We start from the raw sequence: 18,430 nt of genomic DNA, 5'->3' as shown, positions 1-18,430 counted from the left end.
ACCACACAAAATAGTCACTAGTTACCATTTCCCATATGTGTACATTATATTTGCATCGTTTTTTGAACATTATTTTATTTTTCTAGGACGTTACAAGGCTTAGAACTTCAGCAGCAATTTCTCACATTTTCAAGAAAATTTCAAAAGGCTACTTTTACAGGGACCAGTTCAGTTCTGAAGTGGTTTTGAGGGCCTTATATATTAGAATACCCCAATAAATTACCCCATTTTAAAAACTGCACCCCTCAAAGTATTCAAAACAGCATTCAGAAAGTATTTTAACCCTTTAGGCGTTTCACAGGAAATAAAGCAAAGTAGAGGGGAAATTGACAAATTTCTCTTTTTTTTGCCGAAATTAATTTGTAATAAGAAAATTGTGTAACACAGAAGGTTTTACCAGAGAAATACAACTCAATATTTATTGCCCAGGTCCTGCAGTTTTTAGGAATATCCCACATGTGGCCCAAGTACCCTAATGGACCGAAACACCGGCCTCAGAAGCAAAGGAGCACCTAGTGGATTTTGGGGCCTGCTTATTTTTAGATTATATTTTATGCACCATGTCGAGTTTGAAGAGGTCTTGTGGTGCCAAAACAGTGGAAACTCCCCAAAAGTGACCCCATTTTGGAAACTAGACCCATCAAGGAATTTATCTAGGGGTATAGTTAGCACTTTGACCCCGCAGGTATTTTGCTATATTTATTGGAGTTAGTCTGTGAAAATGAAAATCTACTTTTTTTCTGAAATAACAGACATTTTTAATATTTACAAGGAATAAAGAAGAAAATTCACTACAACATTTGTAAAGCATCTTCTCCCGATTACGGAAATACCCCATATGAGGTAATAAACTGCTGTTTGGACCCACGGCAGCGCTCAGAAGGGAGGGAGCGCCATTTGGATTTTGGAGCGCAGATTTTGCTGGATTGGTTTTCAGTGCCATGTCGTGTTTGCAATGCCCTGGAGGGACCAAAACAGTGGAAACCCCCCAAAAGTGACCCTATTTTGGTAATGGTTCTACCCTTTGTAGCGCCGACAGTCGTGGGTCTCACTTATCCCAGTGGCCGCCAGCTTCCTCATCCTAATCGCCGGCGTCTCCCTGCCCGGGGAGGTCAGCGCACTCTGCTCTCTCCCCCTCCCACAGACTGTGTTCGTCTCAGTTCTTAAAGGGCAAGCGCGCTCACAGGAATATTTTCCCCAGCCGATCCCAGCATGCCCTGGACTACTTCCGAAACTCTACCCACTTCCTCAGTGCCTGAGCAATGTTGTATCTAACCCAGTGTTAGTCTGCGTTGGTTCCGTAGCTTGTTCCCTGAATCCTGTATCCATGTTCAGTCCTGAATCCGGAGTCCATTGTCTGTGACCAGTCCTGCATCTGTGTCTAGTCCTGTATCCTGCTTCCAGCACCAGCCTGCTTCCAGTAATCAAGCACAAGCCTGCTTCCAGCTATCCGGCACCAGCCAGCTTGCAGCTACCCAGCACAAGCCTGCTTCCAGCTATCCGGCACCAGCCTGCTAACAGTAATCCAGCACAAGCCTGCTTCCAGTAATTCGGCACAAGCCTGCTCCTAGTAATCCAGCACAAGCCTGCTTCCAGCTATCAAGCACAAGCCTGCTTCCAGCTATTCAACACAATCCTGCTACAAGTAATCCGGCACAGACTTGCTTCCAGTAATCCAGCACCAGCCTGCTAAAAAGGTACCATCTACAATTTACTGTCCTATACCTGTCTTGCCAGCAGCTATTCCGTTACGGCGGAGTAGCCTAGTGGGTCCATATACCCAGTGGACGTTACACCCCTCTTCCCACTTCAGAGCTGACGTGACACACTTCAGGTCACTGATTCTGCACCTTCCCCTTCCATTGACTCCATTAATTTTCTTCAGCCCCAACATTCTCAGGCTGTTTTTCCAGCCCACTCAGAAATAGAGAATATTGTCTTTAAGGAATGGAAGCACCCGGACAAGAAGTTTTCCCACTCTAGTCGTTTGGATGTTTTCTACCCTTTTCAAGAGGGTAATTCTGCTGAATGGGTGAGGACTCCGGCGGTAGATCCTCTGGTTTCTCGCTTAGACAAGGCCACTACCTTGCCGATGGCGGAGTTCACTTGGACTTTTGAGGCCTCTGGCTGTGCTCTTTGCCGAATTGCATTTGTCTGGGTTAGCAGAGCTGTCAATGAATGGGCCCGCAAACTCCATTATGGACTTCTGTCAGTCTGCCTCAGAAGGAACTAGTTCTCAAACTGTTTTTATTATTGAAAAGCATAAGACAAAAACAGGATAACATTTCTAGCTACGCAGAGCCAGTCTCTAGTTATCAGAATAATCTAACATCAGTATGGTAAGGGAGGGGAAGAGATAAAGAGGGGTAAAGAGGAAAGGAGTAGGGTGGGTATAAGAGGGAGGGTGTTTGGTTCCAGTTTCAGTATAGTAGTTGTGTATATCTCATCTAAGCAATTCCGCACTATGTACTAGTAAGTATCGGAGCATAATTTATAAAAATAACCGTATCGTTCTTATTATTCTTATTGACCTATTAGTATTTCGGGGATTAGTTATTGTTTGATGGAATCTATATATTCAATCCAAGGGGACCAGGTGTCTAAATATTTCTTCCTGGTCATAGATTCACACTGAGCCATTTCTTCATGTCTTTGAATTTCGGATACCTCGTCTAGCCACCGAGTAGTAGAGGGTGGTGATGTTTCCCTCCATAGGATAGGTATAAGCAGTTTTGCCACTGTGATTAGGAGAGTTGGGAGATTATTTTTCTTGGGAGTTAAACCAGATCCGGGTTTTCATAACAAGACTAGAGCCGGGTCCAATACGATATTGGTGGAACATATATTGTTTATACTATTTTCAATATGTTGCCAAAATAGTTGGATGGTGCTACAATGCCACCATATATGTGACTATGAGCCCAGAGCACTATCACATCTCCAGCACTTATTCGAAATCGCGTTATTCATAGCGTCTAATACAGTGGGTGTCTTGTACCATCTTGTGATCAGTTTGAAGGCGTTTTCTTGTATTCTCGTACAACAAGAGAACCCATGTACGTTTGCCAGAATAAAGCGAATTTCAGATTCTGTGAGGGTTAAGTCTGATTCCGCATCCCATTTTTTATTCATAAGATGGTTTAACCCTTTCAGGACTGAGCTCATTTTGGCCTTCAGGACCAGCCTCATTTGTTCAAATCTGACATGTAATTTTATGTGGTGATAACTCTGGAATGCTTTTGCCTATCCAAGCGATTCTGAGACTGTTTTCTCGTGACATATTGTACTTCATGTTAGTGGAAAAATTTGGTCAATAAATGCATTGCTTATTTGTGAAAACACCAAAATGTAAAGAAAAATGTGCAACAATTATGATTTTTCTCATTTTAAATGTATCTGCTTGTAAAACAGATAGTAATACAACACAAAATAGTTCCTAGCCTCAACCTAGGAGGCCTGCACCCACTGCTGTCGCTGTGCTGCTTTATTCTTTTTCTCATTACTTTATATCTGCATCTTTTTTTAACATTTTATTTTTCTAGGACGTTACAAGGCTTAGAACTTTAGCAGCAATTTCTCACATTTTCAAGAAAATTTCAAAAGGCTATTTTTCAAGGACCAGTTCAGTTGTGAAGTGGCTTTGAGGTCCTTATGCACTAGATACACCCCCATAAATCACACAATTTTAAAAACTGCACCCCTCAAAGTATTTAAAACAGCATTCCGAAAGTTTCTTAACCCTTTAGGTGTTTTACAGGAATTAAAGCAAGTAGAAGGGAAATTTACAAATTTATTTATTTTTGCCGAAATTCATTTGTAATACATTTTTCTGTAACACAGGAGAAATGCAACTCAATATTTATTGCCCAGATTCTGCAGTTTTTAGAAATATCACACATGTGGCTCTAGTGTGCAAATGGAGTGAAACACAGGCCTCAGAAGCAAAGGAGCACCTAGTGGATTTTGTGGCCTCCTTTTTTAGAATATATTTTAGGCACCATGCCAGGTTTGAAGAGGTCTTGTGGTGCCAAAACAGTGGAAACGCCCCAGAAGTAACACGGTTTTGGAAACTACACACCTCAAGGAATTTATCTATGGGTATAGTTAGCATCTTGAGCCCACAGTTCTTTTGCTATATTTATTGGAGTTTGTCTGTGAAGATGAAAATCTACTAAAAATATTACATTTTTAAATCTTTACAAGGAATAAAGAATAAAAAGCACCCCAAAATTTGTGAAGCTATTCCTTCAGATTACGGCAATAGCCCATATGTGGTAATAAACTACTGTTTGGACCCACGGCAGAGCTCAGAAGGGAAGGAGCACCATTTGGATTTTGGAGCGCAGATTTTGCTGGATTGGTTTTCAGTGCCATGTCGTGTTTGCAATGCCCTGGAGGGACCAAAACAGTGGAAACCCCCCAGAAGTGACCCTATTTTGAAAACTACACCCCTAAAGGAATTTTTATAGGGGTATAGTTAGCATTTTGACCCCACAGTTTTGTTGTTGAATGTAGTGGAATTAGACAGTGAAAATGAAAATTGACTTTTTTCTGAAAAAACATAAACGTTTAATTTTTACATTAAATAACGGAAACAAAATTTGTAAAGCAATTTCGCCTTTAAAATAGCAGATGTATCTATGTAGCGGAGAAGACCGCATATTATATTTCTTGGAGGCTCATTAGAGCGTGGCTTTGCTCTTAAGGCTCTATGTATTCGTTCAATTGTGATGTTCTCGTGTTCCAAGAGCTCTTAAGTCCGTTTTAATATCCGATAGTTCCTTTACAATTGGTGTAAGAGCCTGGTATAACGTTCTTTTAATAAACAGGCGCCAGTTTTGAGTTTTCATCATTATCAGTAAGATAGCCTGCACTTTCCATATCGGAGTCCTCTTCCTGGTGGGCATCATCAGGTCTGTGAAATGTTTGCTTGGTTTTATGGCCTGGCGATGCTGTTGGTTTTGTTTGATATATGTATCAAGGTCTGCCTGCATTTTGCCTGGCCTAGGCATGTTTGTAAGATCTTTGGTATTATCTTTAGTTGTTTTGACTATAATGGCGGCTGCACAGAGGATATAGGTGTTCTGGAGGGTTCAGCGGCCAGTTGGTATTTAGTCTACTGTGAACATGTAAAAGTGTATTTTAGTGAAAATTTATTATAATGATTCTTCTGCAGAGGTATAGCGCTGAGAGTCTGTATCAGTGATAGTATGCTGTGCAGTAGAAGTTTCACCAAAGTGCATCCTCGTATTGCTCTCCATCACCTGCCCGTACTCACCGGTTGTTCACTGGGCTTGAATATACAGTATGGCTCCGGTATCAAGTAATATGTAACGTGTAAGTAGGCGCTTGGGTTAGGAACCAGGGTAGAAGGTTTGAGAGTCCCTAGGCACACTGCTGGTGTATGCAGAGATTCTCTAATGGATCCTTGTGGTTTCTGTCGGCATCGTAGGCCGTGATCACATGGTTATGATAGATGTGATACAGTCACTTTTGTTTGCCCAGCTACAATTCTCGTAGGTGTCAGGAAGGTGTCTAGATGTTAATAGATCACCGGGGGTATGTTCCGAAGACGGATGGTAGGAGATTGGGATATCTATTCCCGAAACGCTCACTCAGCAAGTCTGTCCACCATAAGCGCTAGGCCACACCCAGTTCAGAAGGAACTAGTTGATCTATCTCACCTTATCTCCAATGCGTCCAAGTATATCTGTAAAGCTGCCCTTGACGCTGCCCTGATGCAGCCTCCAAGAGCTCCTTGACTGCTCTCCCATTTTCAGGGTCTCATCTCTTTGGACCTAGGTTGGACGAGATGATCTCGGAAACCACAGGTGGCAAAAGCACCCATATTCCTCAGAATAAAGCCTAAGCAAACTACTCCAGTCAAAAAAGGCTTTGCACTTCAAGTACATTTGGCTCTCTCACATTTCGGAAGTCTGAGTCCTGGAGCTAGTATCTTTGGGATACAAAATCAAATTTGCCAGCCTCAATAAAAGAGCGTTTCTTTCAGTCTGCTGTTCCACTGTCCTCCTCCAGGGCGACACCCTTTCTTCGTGCAATCAACCCTCTGTTTCTTCAGGGGGTCATCATTCCGGTACACTTGAACCAAAGGTGTCGGGGATTTTATTCCAGACTTTTTGTTGTCCCCAAAAAGGATGGTTCGGCCCAACCTGGATCTCAAGCGTCTAAACGCGCATGTTCGAGTCCATCATTTTCGGATGGAATGTCTACGATCTGTCATCACTTCCATGGAACAGGGGGAGTTTCTTCTGTGGACATCAAGGACACATTTTTACACATTCCTTTCTGTATTACCCACTATCGTCTTCTGCTCTTTGCGGTATTGTCTCGTCATTACCAATTTGTGGCCCTTCCTTTCGGCCAGGCCACAGCCCCGAGAGTATTTACAAATGCTCTCTCTGTTGTGATTTCACTCCCCCTCACCAGGGGGGTATCGGTCACCACCTATCTGGACGACATTCTGATCAAGTATCCCTCCAGGGAGAAGGAGATGGCTCTCCAGACCACTCTGGACACTGAGTCGATTTGGCTGTATCATCAACAGATCTAGGTCTTGCCTATCTCCTTCCCAGCAGATCGTTTTTTGCAGGTCACCTTCGACACTCGCTCGGAATTGGTTTTCCTTTCTCCGGAGCATCTCCGCATTCTTCACGACCGGATCTGTTTCCTACAGATGGCTGTGCATGCAGATGTTTGGGACCATGGTGGCCTCAATCAAGACTATCGCATTTGCGTGGTTCCAGATGCACCCTCTACAGCGGGCGATCTTCTCCCGGTGGGACATATGCTTGCAAATCGCTGGATATGAAGTAAATTTTCCGCTCTCAGTACATCTCTCGCTTCGGTGGTGGCTCACTTCTCCGTCCGTTCCCCAGGGGTGCCCCTTTCTCCCGCTGAACTGACATTCTCTCCATTGATGCCAACCTTAAGGGATCGGGGCGCCTTTCGGAAACCTCATGGCTCAGGGGCTGTGTTCTCCACAGGTGTCTTTTGGAATTCAGAGCCAATTTTCTGTGTCTCCTGCACTGGACTCTGTCCAGACATGTGAGGGTTCAGACCAGGGCGACACTGGCAGTGCAGAGGCTTCCAGAAACCTGGTCTGGGCGGAAGCTCACATTCCGTCTCTCACAGCGGTTCTCATTCCCGGGGTCAACAATTGGGTCGCAAACTTTCTCAGTCGCGAAACTGCGTATCCCAGTAAGTGGTCTCTTTGCCAAGATGTCTTTCACCAAATTTGTCTCCTAAAGCCGACAAGACTTTTTTGCATGGAGTGTCTTATGCGCTCTCCCCTTATTGTCCTAGGATTCCCTTGTGGTATCTTGCCATCTTTTTGCTCTTCTCCCAGTAATCGGAGGGAGCGTTCCCTCCACAATCTGGTTGTTGTCCGTGCTCTGCGGATTTATCTTGCTATCATTGCTTCCTTCCTGCGGTCGGATTCCCTCTTCATCCTCCCAGAGGGTCCCAGGAAGGGTTTGGCGGCCTCTAAGGCAAACATTGCTCGGTGATTTTGAGTGATTATTCTCGAGGCTTATCATGTCCAAGGAAAGGTTCCCCCACTCTACCAGAGCGTCTGCGGCTTCCTGGGCTGTGTGCCATCATGCCTCTGCCCCTCAATTGTGCAAGGTAGCATTGTTGTCTTCTATGCACACCCTTGTCAAGTTCTACCAAATGCATACCTTCACTTCTGCAGACACCTCTCTGGGTCGCAAGGTATTGCAGGCATCTGTGAAACAGCTGACCATGTCCTGTGTTCTATTCCCGCCCCTGGGGATTGCTCTAGGACATGCCACAGTCTGTGTTCCCCAATGTAACGAACAAGAAAACAGGATTTTTTGAGATCTCACCGCAAAATCCTTTTCTTGTCCAGTTCAGTAGCGGACACAGCTCCTACCCATTTGTTTCAAGGTTTTTCATTTAGATTGGTCAGTGTGAGGCATTCCCCTCATGTTTGACATACTTACCTTACCCTGTATCTGCTTCTCCTACTGTTTGCAGACAGACTGAATAGCTCATTGTCTGTGGGCAGGGTATAACCGGTAGGAGGAGCCACTTTTTTATTTCATAGTCAAGCCACCTAGTGGTAACAGCATATACCCGTAGTCTGTGTCCCCCAATGAACTGGACAAGAAAATTATTTTATGGTGAGTACTCAAAAAATATACTTATATACTGTTATATTGTAAAAGTTCGACTTTTACAGACACGGCGATACCAATTATGTTTATTTAGAAGGGAAAAATGGTTTCGTTTTTTTGAACTTTTAATATTTTTTTTTTAAAAAACAAAAACAAAAAACACATTTAACAAATTTTTACTAGTCCCTATAGGGGAGTTGAACCAGCGAGCGCTAGCACTATATACTGCAATACTAATGTATTGCAATATATCGCGTTTATGACAGGCTTCTATTAAGACCTGCTCGAGAAAGATGGTTGACCTGGGGGCCTTCAATAGGCCCAAAGGCTGCCATGTCAACCATCGGCACCCCGCGATCGCATTGCCAGTGGGGTGATGTGCTGTTAGAGAAGGTCTAAGAAATGAATTGTTAAAGAAAGCTGAACAAGAAAGCGCTCTATTGGTTCCTAAACGGCACACACTAGCAAAATCTGGAGGCAATACCCGTGGACGCTGCAATAGTTTAGTGTTCTTCCGAGGAGCTAGTGGATTGGGGCTACAATAACTAAAAGCCCCTGCAAGAAATATTATTATTAAATGAAAATGATTATTAATAATGATGATAATAATAATATTGAACAACAACATCTCCACGTGGGTTCTAGGGGACAGGTGGCAGAAGGCACACCAACAAAAGTGTATATAGTAAAAAAGAAAATGTATTATATACAGAATCAGTCAACAAGATGAAATTGATAAAACAAGTAATACATTTACAATCACAATAATATGCACATAAGTTGACAAAAACACCAAACCAACACCCCAACAGAATCAAAGGAAGACCAACTAAGAAATCAGCATGGATTATAAGAAAAAGATCAGTTAAACCCCAATCATTCAACAGGTTAATAGTAAAATCTGCCAATAAAAACTCTATAGACCAAAATACAATACAATACAAAAAAACAATACGTCAAAAAAATTAGTCACCAACATATTCACCCAGGCCTCAGCAGAGTTCCTCCTGGCATAATCAAATCTTACTCTAGTCCTCCCCTTGAGAGGTCTCCCTCTAGTGATCTCCTTCCTCTAGTACTCCAATCTTGGATATTTTATACCCATTTTGGGACGCCCAATGTTCTCTCCCCTCCATCCTAAAGAGACACAGTGTCTCACCTATGATCAAAGAATTATTATCTGTGCTCTTCCCCACGAACATGCGTAAGAAGAATCATGATGTCATATCTTCCCATAATTAGTATCTGACATGACACTTTGAGCCCACTACGTTTGCATAGACAACAAATCACACTGAAAATAGACATATTGACCAGTTACCACACCTGGTACTGCCACTTGAATGGGCCAATTGTTGTGCACGCAGGAGCCTTTGAAATGTAAGTTAAAGCACTTTTACACTGGCCAATTATTGGGCAAACAAGCGTTCATAGAATGCTAGTTTCCAAACAATGATCAGCCGATGAACGAGCAAATGCTCGTTCATCGGCTGAATGTATCATTTTAAATGCATAAACATTTATCATTGTCGGCAGCACATCTGTATCGAGTAACCAGCGCTCTTCCCCATACTAGCTCCCTGTGAAAGGAGCAAACAATCGCGATCAACGAGCTGTAGATCGTTTACACGGACCATTTAATACTACCTTTACTGTCACCACTTACAGTATCTATACAACTTTATTAGCATTGAATAGGCTTTATTCACATAATCCCATATTCTGCATATCTTGATTAGCATTGTTAAGGCCTTTGTTAAGACCAACTGAGACCAAACATACTGACTATAGAATCCGTATTCAGACCCTTGGCTATATTATTGACTCAATTGTTATAGATGTAATTATTTGTTCACTTCTATACAATGTAGCATATACAGATATTTGATCTGTTTATCTTACACCACCACCAGTTCCCAAGAAGCGCACAGAAGCAAAATCCAATGGTAATAATCGCAGACGCCACAACATATTTTTGTGATCCCCAGGTAAAAGTGGCATAGGTGCTACACAAGCATGCACCCACCTTTCGGGATATAATACCGTGTAACTAGGCTGAGAGGATCTTGCCTCCCAAAATACTAGTCCAATATGCCTTTCAGATGTTGCAATATGGAGATCTCCCTCGGATAACAATATATCTGCTTTCAATTACAACAAGTACACCAACTAACTGCACAAGGTGTTAAATATACTATGCCAATGACTTGCCTTTCCTTACTCTACAATATAACAATATGCACATAGGTGCCAGGAATGATGACACTCACTTCATTCTCTTCTTAGAACAGTGGTTCATATTATTGCACAAACACTACGGTCGTTAATAAGGACATTTTAAAGTATACCCAATAAGTCACATCACTTTCTTTTCAATCCAATCCCCTCTTTTCCCAAACTACACCCTAACTACTAATAAGGTACACCAGGATGTGAAATGCCACACTGAGTGATTCTTCTCTTTTTTTGAACAATTAAGAATACAGACATAAATATAGCCTGAACTCCATGATTGGACATCTCATGCCGTACATTGCAAACTGGCTTTGGGTATTGCCAGTTCATTCAATACAGGCCACCATATTTTTTGCGATACAAAATATTAATGAGACCGTTCAGTCAAAAATGATCTTCTGACATGTGAAAAGATCACATTGGTAAAGTGATCTTGGATGACCACGGATTTCAAGAACAAAAAGCCTCTACACAGGGCTCAAACCCTTCTGCCACTCCTCACATTTCTGTTATGTAAATCTGACACAAAATTCTAAGACATTTAAAGAATAGCAGTTTGCTTAGAATATTTAGTATCCCTACATAGATAATTCATCCATAGATGAATGGTACAAATGGTACCAAGTATATATTCTATGGCTAGCTTGCATGCCTTGAATGTTGCACACTTCGGAGAACCAGTTCTGAATAAAAATATGCATCTTTAAACACTCAGAAGTATTGCCAACCTGAAAAGAACTTTAGAGCTCACTGAGCAGGCAGTGCCATGAATAGCATCATTAGGACATGTCTTCAAGCAACCAGGAGCGTGACTGCTGTAGTAATTATAGGAACAAAAAACAAAGGCCAGGCAGGTGAGGGTGGCAGAGAATTCTATTACTAGGTGGAGAAGTCTGGGTAATTACATGCCAGGACTGCAAATGCCAAACAGTGAGTTGTCAAAGAGGTTCTCAGGTACAGTATACTGCTCATTGTAGAGACAGACTGGAAGAACCCGGCAGTTATGGTACACACCAGTACATTATTTCATGGAATTTCGTGTGAAATTCAAATCTAGAAGCCTGAAAAGCATTGCATTCAGAAATACCATCAGTGCCAGGGGGGCTCCCAAGAGACAGTTTAAGGGTATGTTCACATGGCCTATTTTCAGCTGAAAAATCGGAAGCAGAGCGCCTCCAAAATCTGCCCATTGATTTCAATGGGAAATGCGGCGTTCTGTTCCGACGGGGTGTTTTTTACACGGCCGTTTTTCAAACGGGCGCATAAAAAAAGGCCCGTGAAAAAGAAGTGCATGTCACTTCTTGAGCAGTTTTTCATTGACTCTATAGAAAAACCGCTCCAATAACGGCCGTAAAAAACACGCGAAAAATGCGAGTTGCTTAAAAAACGGCTGAAAATCAGGAGCTGTTTTCCCTTGAAAACAGCTCCGTATTTTCAGGCGTTTTTTTTATTAAGGGTGTGAACATATCCTAAGGGGTTGTCCGGTGCCAAAAAATCCTCGGCCGCACAGCTTAGTATCGAAATACATGAAATAACGGTATAGAACCGTTTGGCGATGCAGAGTATCAAAACAGTATCGACGTTTTGATGCATTGTGCATCTGAAGTTCATGAAGGACTATTTTCAACACGAGGCTAATCGGCTACAATTTCCCATAGGGTTTACCTAACGGAACCTCCAACACAGATGTGAACGAGTCATTAGTCACAATTCTAGACAAACACCATCTCTTTTAACTGTTTCTGTAACGCATCAGATGACCATCGTAACTAGATTTTTCATTTTGACAGAGTAGTCAAGAAGATTTGACAAATATCTTGAGACAAATATAAACTTGATTCTTAATTAAAAAAATGTAATTACTACGTGTACACAACAGACAAAATAGGTAGAATGGGTTTCACATAACCTTCCTTCCTGTGTCCCCAGCCAGATGGTGGAATCTCTGTTAACATCTTTGCAGGTTTCTTGTTCTTCTAAACAATTCAATCTGTGGGCTATAAAGCATATTTCAGCTGTAATCATATTCCAGATAGTTTTAAAATGCAAAATAAATAACCTATATTGACGATAACTACTACTGGTTAACTTTGTCACTCAGCAATTCTAGGGCCACTGATTTGTTGCCAGTCAATGTAAACTGTGAATGATACCGTTATTTTAATTCCTCCATCCACAAAAACAAAACTTGGAGGTGAATCGGCTTCATGTGAAATCAAACAATTTGATTGTACACAGGTATAGTAGAAATGCTTAGTGCAAATAAAATACAATGGGGGGAATTTACAATGACTGGTGTTTCCTATGCCAGTCCTAATAGAAATAAATTTGGCGTAAATTTATGCAAACCCCTCTCGATAAATGCATTGCAACTTTTGACTGACTGCGTGCCACAAATATTTAGCAATGACCGCAGTCGTGTGGATCCATTCTCCCCTTCACATTGGCCATAAAATAAAAAAGAAGCATACTCTCCTCACCGCTCCCCTTCTCCCCTCTGCCTGCGGGGCTCATATAACGTCCCGACGCAAAGCAGCGTCAGGGCCTTATATGCAGTGCAGCACTATGGAGCTTGGCAAGTGCCTCTACCTTGCTACACCCCATAGACTGACACAGCTAGGAGCCGGCGTAGACTTCCACTATAATTTATGCCAGCTTCCTGACGTAAACTATGATAAATTTGTCAGGAGAGTGTTGCTCTGCCCCCTTTTAAGAAGCCCTACTCCATCAACAGAAGTGGCAAGGGTGGCGAAAAAGGGCAAAAGTGGCAATTTGCACGCCAAATTGTGACTTTTGGGCCCCTTTGCGACTTTTCTATGCCAGAAAGACACAGAAATGTTGATAAATTTCGCTCACTATCTTTAGATTGCTGAAAAATACAATAAAGGGTTCTATTCTTGTGTTTTAAAAACTAATTTTAATAATTAAGATATTAAAGTGATTCAGTACTGTGTATTTGGTAACTGACGGTTTACATAGAAAGCCTACATGATCAAAGCATTGAGGGAGCCTGGTGGAAGTAAGGATCTCTGTGGCTGGTCCTGCTTCGGAGGCACTGCCTGGTGACACTTTGGATGGCATTAGCTGGGGGCAGACACATCCTTATGTTGACCCTGTGACACAGGAAAATATTGCTGCAGTGCTGCTTCTGCAGCTTGGGCAAAGCACTGTATAATAAAAACTCCAGCTACTGAAAAAAACGTTATTTTTCAAGAGGAATAAGCAAATTTGTGTTACTGACTGACCTGCAACTTTCCCTTTCATTTAACAAAGAGGCTCTACAGCAGCTGCAGTGTGTATTCTACAGTACTGCATCCCTGCAAAATCTGACCATACACACCTCAGCTATTCCAGATCAACTATTTGAAGAGTCAGGGGCACTAATGACACACTTCATCTTAAAGACGTTCTGGAGTGACTTACTTTTTAAGTAGGAAAAACAGCAACAAGAATTTGTATCACCAATAAAAAGAAGTAGTACCTGGCACATAGGTCACGCACAGGACATGGGCATTGGGAATCTCAAACTGATCCATAACATGGTTTGAAGAACTTGCATCTATCACCATAATCTCGCTGACAGAATGGGTACCTGAACAGATCCACGCTAAACTATTCAAGTGCTTACCCTGTGCATAAAAGAAGAAAACATGGACTCTTGTTCAATTAATGAATATCAGTACACGAAAAATTAACAATTCTGTCAACCACATCATAGTATCTGTCACATATATACACTTTTTCTAGTTTTTTTTTTCACAAACCATGTTAGGAAGATTTTATAAATATATTATGCACTATGGAGCATATTGTCTTCATAGTCTCATACAGTTATCTTCCGATTTACATCTATGTATCAAAATGGCTGCTGAGAAATAGTCCTTAGGGGTTCCTGCTTACATGAAATTATTTAGTATTATCCTCCACTAGTGATGAGTCATCAGTATATGATCGATGAGTGTCCGAGACCCCGGACCCAACACCGATCCGCCACTCCGGCTGCCTCCGTGCACCGGATGTTTGGAACGGTATACAGTAGTTGGAGCCGGAAGCAGATGGCTCCGACAACTACATAGCGGCCATTTGTCAGAACTGCAGCTCGGCTCCTATTTTCACTTGAATAGGAGCCGAGCTGCAATACTGCAGCTCGGCCGTTATTCTTTGACCGGAGCCATCTGCTTCCGGCAATATTGTCCGGTGCCCGGAGGCAGCCGGAGTGGCGGATTGGTGCAAGGTCCGGGTGTCGGACATGCACCGATCATATACTGATAACCTATCCAGTGAATAGGCCATCAGTTGTCAGAACGTAGAAAACCCCTTTAACAGCTGATTAGTCTGTCAATATGATTGGTTAAAACATCATTGAAACTCCAGCCTTTAGACTCATTAAGAATTATTCACTCCTAAGCACATTTTTTCAAAATGACTCTAAAAAAAAAAAAAAGTGAAAGAACTTATTTAATTGAATAGAAGAATATTTTATGATACAATATTGATTGTAACGGTAAAAAACAGTGACTGCTATGGACGATGCTAACACTGAACATTTGTGGATGCTCTTTATCTATCAGATGTTGTGTTGCAATCTCGCACTTACATTTTATGACAAATGTACTGCAAGGTGGACTAAATGACAAATCTTGCTATGGTTTACTACATTGATTCCATGTGTAGTGCTGTAAAAGCTAAAAATAAAAAAATTAAATACAATAAAATACATTGGCCCAAATGTATTAATAAGGAGGTATTTTGAACCAATAAAATCGGGGGAAGTTGGTGAGAATTGTGCCTAATTTATTCAAATAAATTCATAAATCTGATGCATTTTGAGGTGTCTGTAAATTTATTTTGAAGTCTGCTATGAGCATACATACATCTGCACCATTCATTTGTGTATTTTTTTTAAATTTGCCTTTGATAAAATAAGTCGAAATGTACATTTTTTAAGAGACAGAAGACACCAGTCAATTTTTTTTTTACAAATTTGTTGCAATATAGATGTGACTTTTTAACCCTTTTAGGACCAATGCTCATTCCAAATCTTGCATGTTTGGTATGCATTACTTTAAATGCCAATATTTTTTTCTATTATTGTAATAAAACAAATAAATATAAACAAGAAAAATCAAAGAAAGTACATGTGTAGTCGAGCAGATACAATGAAAATTGTACAGAGCAAGGAGGATCACAGACGGTCAGTCACAATGAAAGTACATAAAATGTCAACATCGCAGTAAAAGTGCCTGTAGAAGGAACAATCACTTAAGATGATAAAGGTTGAAGAGAGTCGAGTATACTCAAAATTTCTATATTGCTTTCAAGGCAGCCATATTTTCAAGAAAGCATCCCTGGAATAGCTCTCCCAATGAGAAATTTCCACAAAACGATAAATTTGATCCACTTTCGTAATCCAGTGCTCTATAGAAGCAGACAGCCAGTAAGACGGAATCAAAAACCTAGCAGCAATTAGTAGAATCCTAAAAAGTTTGGATGGGATAACCTTAATATTAGTAGGAGTGAGTAGCAAAAGAGCCAAGTCTGGGGAAGCTAGGATAGTAGTATCGCAAATAAAATTACATTGTTCAAAGATATCCTTCCACCATTTTATGATTACTTCACAAGACCACCAAATATGAAAAAAGGTTCCCCTTTCCTTGTTCCAACGCCAGCAAACATCAGTGTGTGTAGGCGTGTATATAGGAGGTTACATCCGGAGTTTTATACCAACGTGATCAAATTTTATAACCATTTTACTGTATTCTAACACATTTGGATATTGTATGTGAAGCTAACATCGCCTTATTAAGCTCGATTAAGATCTCTCTCCCATAATCTAACAAAATATGGAGAAGAGGAAGAATCAACAAATATGAGATTTTTATATAATAATGAAATTGGTTTAATGAGCGGTGTCTTTTGAGACAATAGTCTGTCAAACCATTGTAAAGGTCTAGGACCTATAAAATATTGGCCAAGAGATTTAAGCTTTAATTTAAGAAATGAGAGCAAAGGAGAGTGGAGGATGGGAAATCCTGGCATAGAAGCCATGGAACTGTCATCTCTGACACATCCTGAGATATCAAATAGCTGAGTCAACAGACAGCAAGAAGAGGCAAGTGAACCAGGAATTCTTTCCTTCAATGCCATTGGAGCAAGACCCAAGAGATCTCCAACTTGTAACAGAAGGGATGGCACCGAACAACTAGCAGAACCTGAAGAGAAATTTTCATGTTGCCAACGTCATTGGATTATACAACTTAGCTTCCTCTACAGTCTCCTTATTATACAATATCAGTGTGCGTAGAGGAGTCGTAGAAAGGGCGTCTTCTACTGATATCCACAATTTGTAAGCAGGAACATGAATCCAATCTATGATCCTTGACAAATGTATGGCCTGGTAGTATTTTTCTGGATCAGGTAAACCTATACCACCACAGGATTTCTATCTGGTCAGGATGTCTCTAGCTATTCTAGCTTTTTTGTTCTGCCATATAAATTAAACAATCTATTGATGTCCGTGAAAAAAGGCCCTGGTGAGCGGCAGCGGTAAAACCTGCATAAGATATGTAGGCTTAGGGAGAATAAATGACATCAAAAAATTCTTCCTGCCAAACCATGAGAGAAAAGGTATGTCAAACTATCTCAACTGGGCTGGTATAGAAGCAAGAAAGGGGCATAATTCAGGGAAAACAAATGGTCTAAATTACCCCCGACCTTAATACCTAGAAAAGTTATATAAGTAGAGGTCCAGTTATATCCAGAGCCATCTGCCAACTTCTTTTTACGGGCCTCTGACATAGAAAACCCCAAAGCTTGAGATTTCCCTTTATTAATTTTAAAATTAGAAAAAGTACTAAAGGAGTCAAATATATGCTGAATTTTGGGGAGCGCAATCTCTGGATTGGTAACCATGGGTAACATATCATCAGCGTAAGTCGCAACCTTATGGGTTCTATTCCCCACGTGTATCCCCCTAATTTCAGTATCTAATCGAATTGCTTGCATAAGAGTCTCCATAAGAGACTTTTTGGAAAGGGGTCAACCAGTGGATCAATGGACAAGTTGAAATCTCCACCTATGAAAACCAAACCTTCTTTAAATGAGTCTAACAAAGCAAATGTGGAAACAAACCAATCAATTTGACCAGAGTTCGGGGCGTATAAATTTGCGAAGGTAAACGTCTGATTACCAACAGTTCTCTTCAAAAATAAATATCTGCCTTCCGCATCCTGGAGATGAGATAAATATTTAAAAGGACAATTGCGACGAAAGCCTATACTCACTCCTCTAGAAGCAGAATGTGTAAGCCCGCAATGATGCTACACAGGAACATTTGAAAAGCATAAGTTAGGGAAATGATTTAGCTAATGCATTGGCCACGAATAAATGCCTTATAGGCATCCAAAACCACATCAGGGGAGACTTCTGGGGTTTCATTAAATTGAAAAAAGTCAGTCAATTTACATTTAAAATCATCCTTGACAGCATTAGAGCCAAGTATAGAATCGTTCAACCGCCATGTCTGCTGCAATAGTACGACATCACATGAAGCTTCCTTGAGTAATGAAAAGATTTGACATCTCTTAGAAGGGGAGTTAAATCCTCTAACATTGTAAGAAACAACCTTTAAAGAAGCCATGAGAGGAATGTAAGAATAGACTTAAAGAGATAGGCATAGAAAAATTACCAAGAAGTAAGACTCTACAGTAATTCCCTTCTAGATTCATTGATATGACAAAATAATAAACCGTTACCAGTAAATACAAAAAAGTATAAGTACACATGTACAGAAAACAGAGAAACATATCTGAGATGTAGCATATAAAACTGTAGAAACAACAGTAGAGCAGACCATATTCCGTCATATGATCGCATGGATCTTTTATCCATTTCCGTAGACGTGACAATATTTAAAGCGGTAACACAAATAAAGAACAATAAGGTGTGTGTGTGGGGGGGGTAATATCATTTAAAGAGGTTCCAAACCCAAAAGCTGAAGACTCTCTAAGGGCAACCTGAAGGCAGTTATACAGATAAAT

The 18,430-nt window shown here is 41.0% G+C and overlaps 1 protein-coding gene across 2 annotated transcripts in view; it reads right to left on the bottom strand.

Annotated features, from left to right (window-relative positions):
- LOC142662106 (C-Jun-amino-terminal kinase-interacting protein 3-like) overlaps nucleotides 1–18,430 on the bottom strand; it is a 381,524-nt gene that overhangs the window by 50,788 nt on the left and 312,306 nt on the right. For both annotated transcript variants that reach the window (XM_075840017.1, XM_075840018.1), the window contains exons 18-19: nucleotides 13,873–14,020; nucleotides 12,301–12,388 (exon numbers count right to left, since the gene is read on the bottom strand). In XM_075840017.1, the coding sequence (XP_075696132.1) occupies nucleotides 12,301–12,388; nucleotides 13,873–14,020 (236 nt within the window). The remainder of the gene's footprint in view (nucleotides 1–12,300; nucleotides 12,389–13,872; nucleotides 14,021–18,430) is intronic.

This window comes from Rhinoderma darwinii, chromosome 10 (assembly GCF_050947455.1).
Source record: "Rhinoderma darwinii isolate aRhiDar2 chromosome 10, aRhiDar2.hap1, whole genome shotgun sequence".
NCBI lineage: Eukaryota > Metazoa > Chordata > Amphibia > Anura > Rhinodermatidae > Rhinoderma > Rhinoderma darwinii.
Note: the sequence above shows the minus strand (reverse complement) of the source record. Positions and strands in the feature narration are given on the sequence as shown.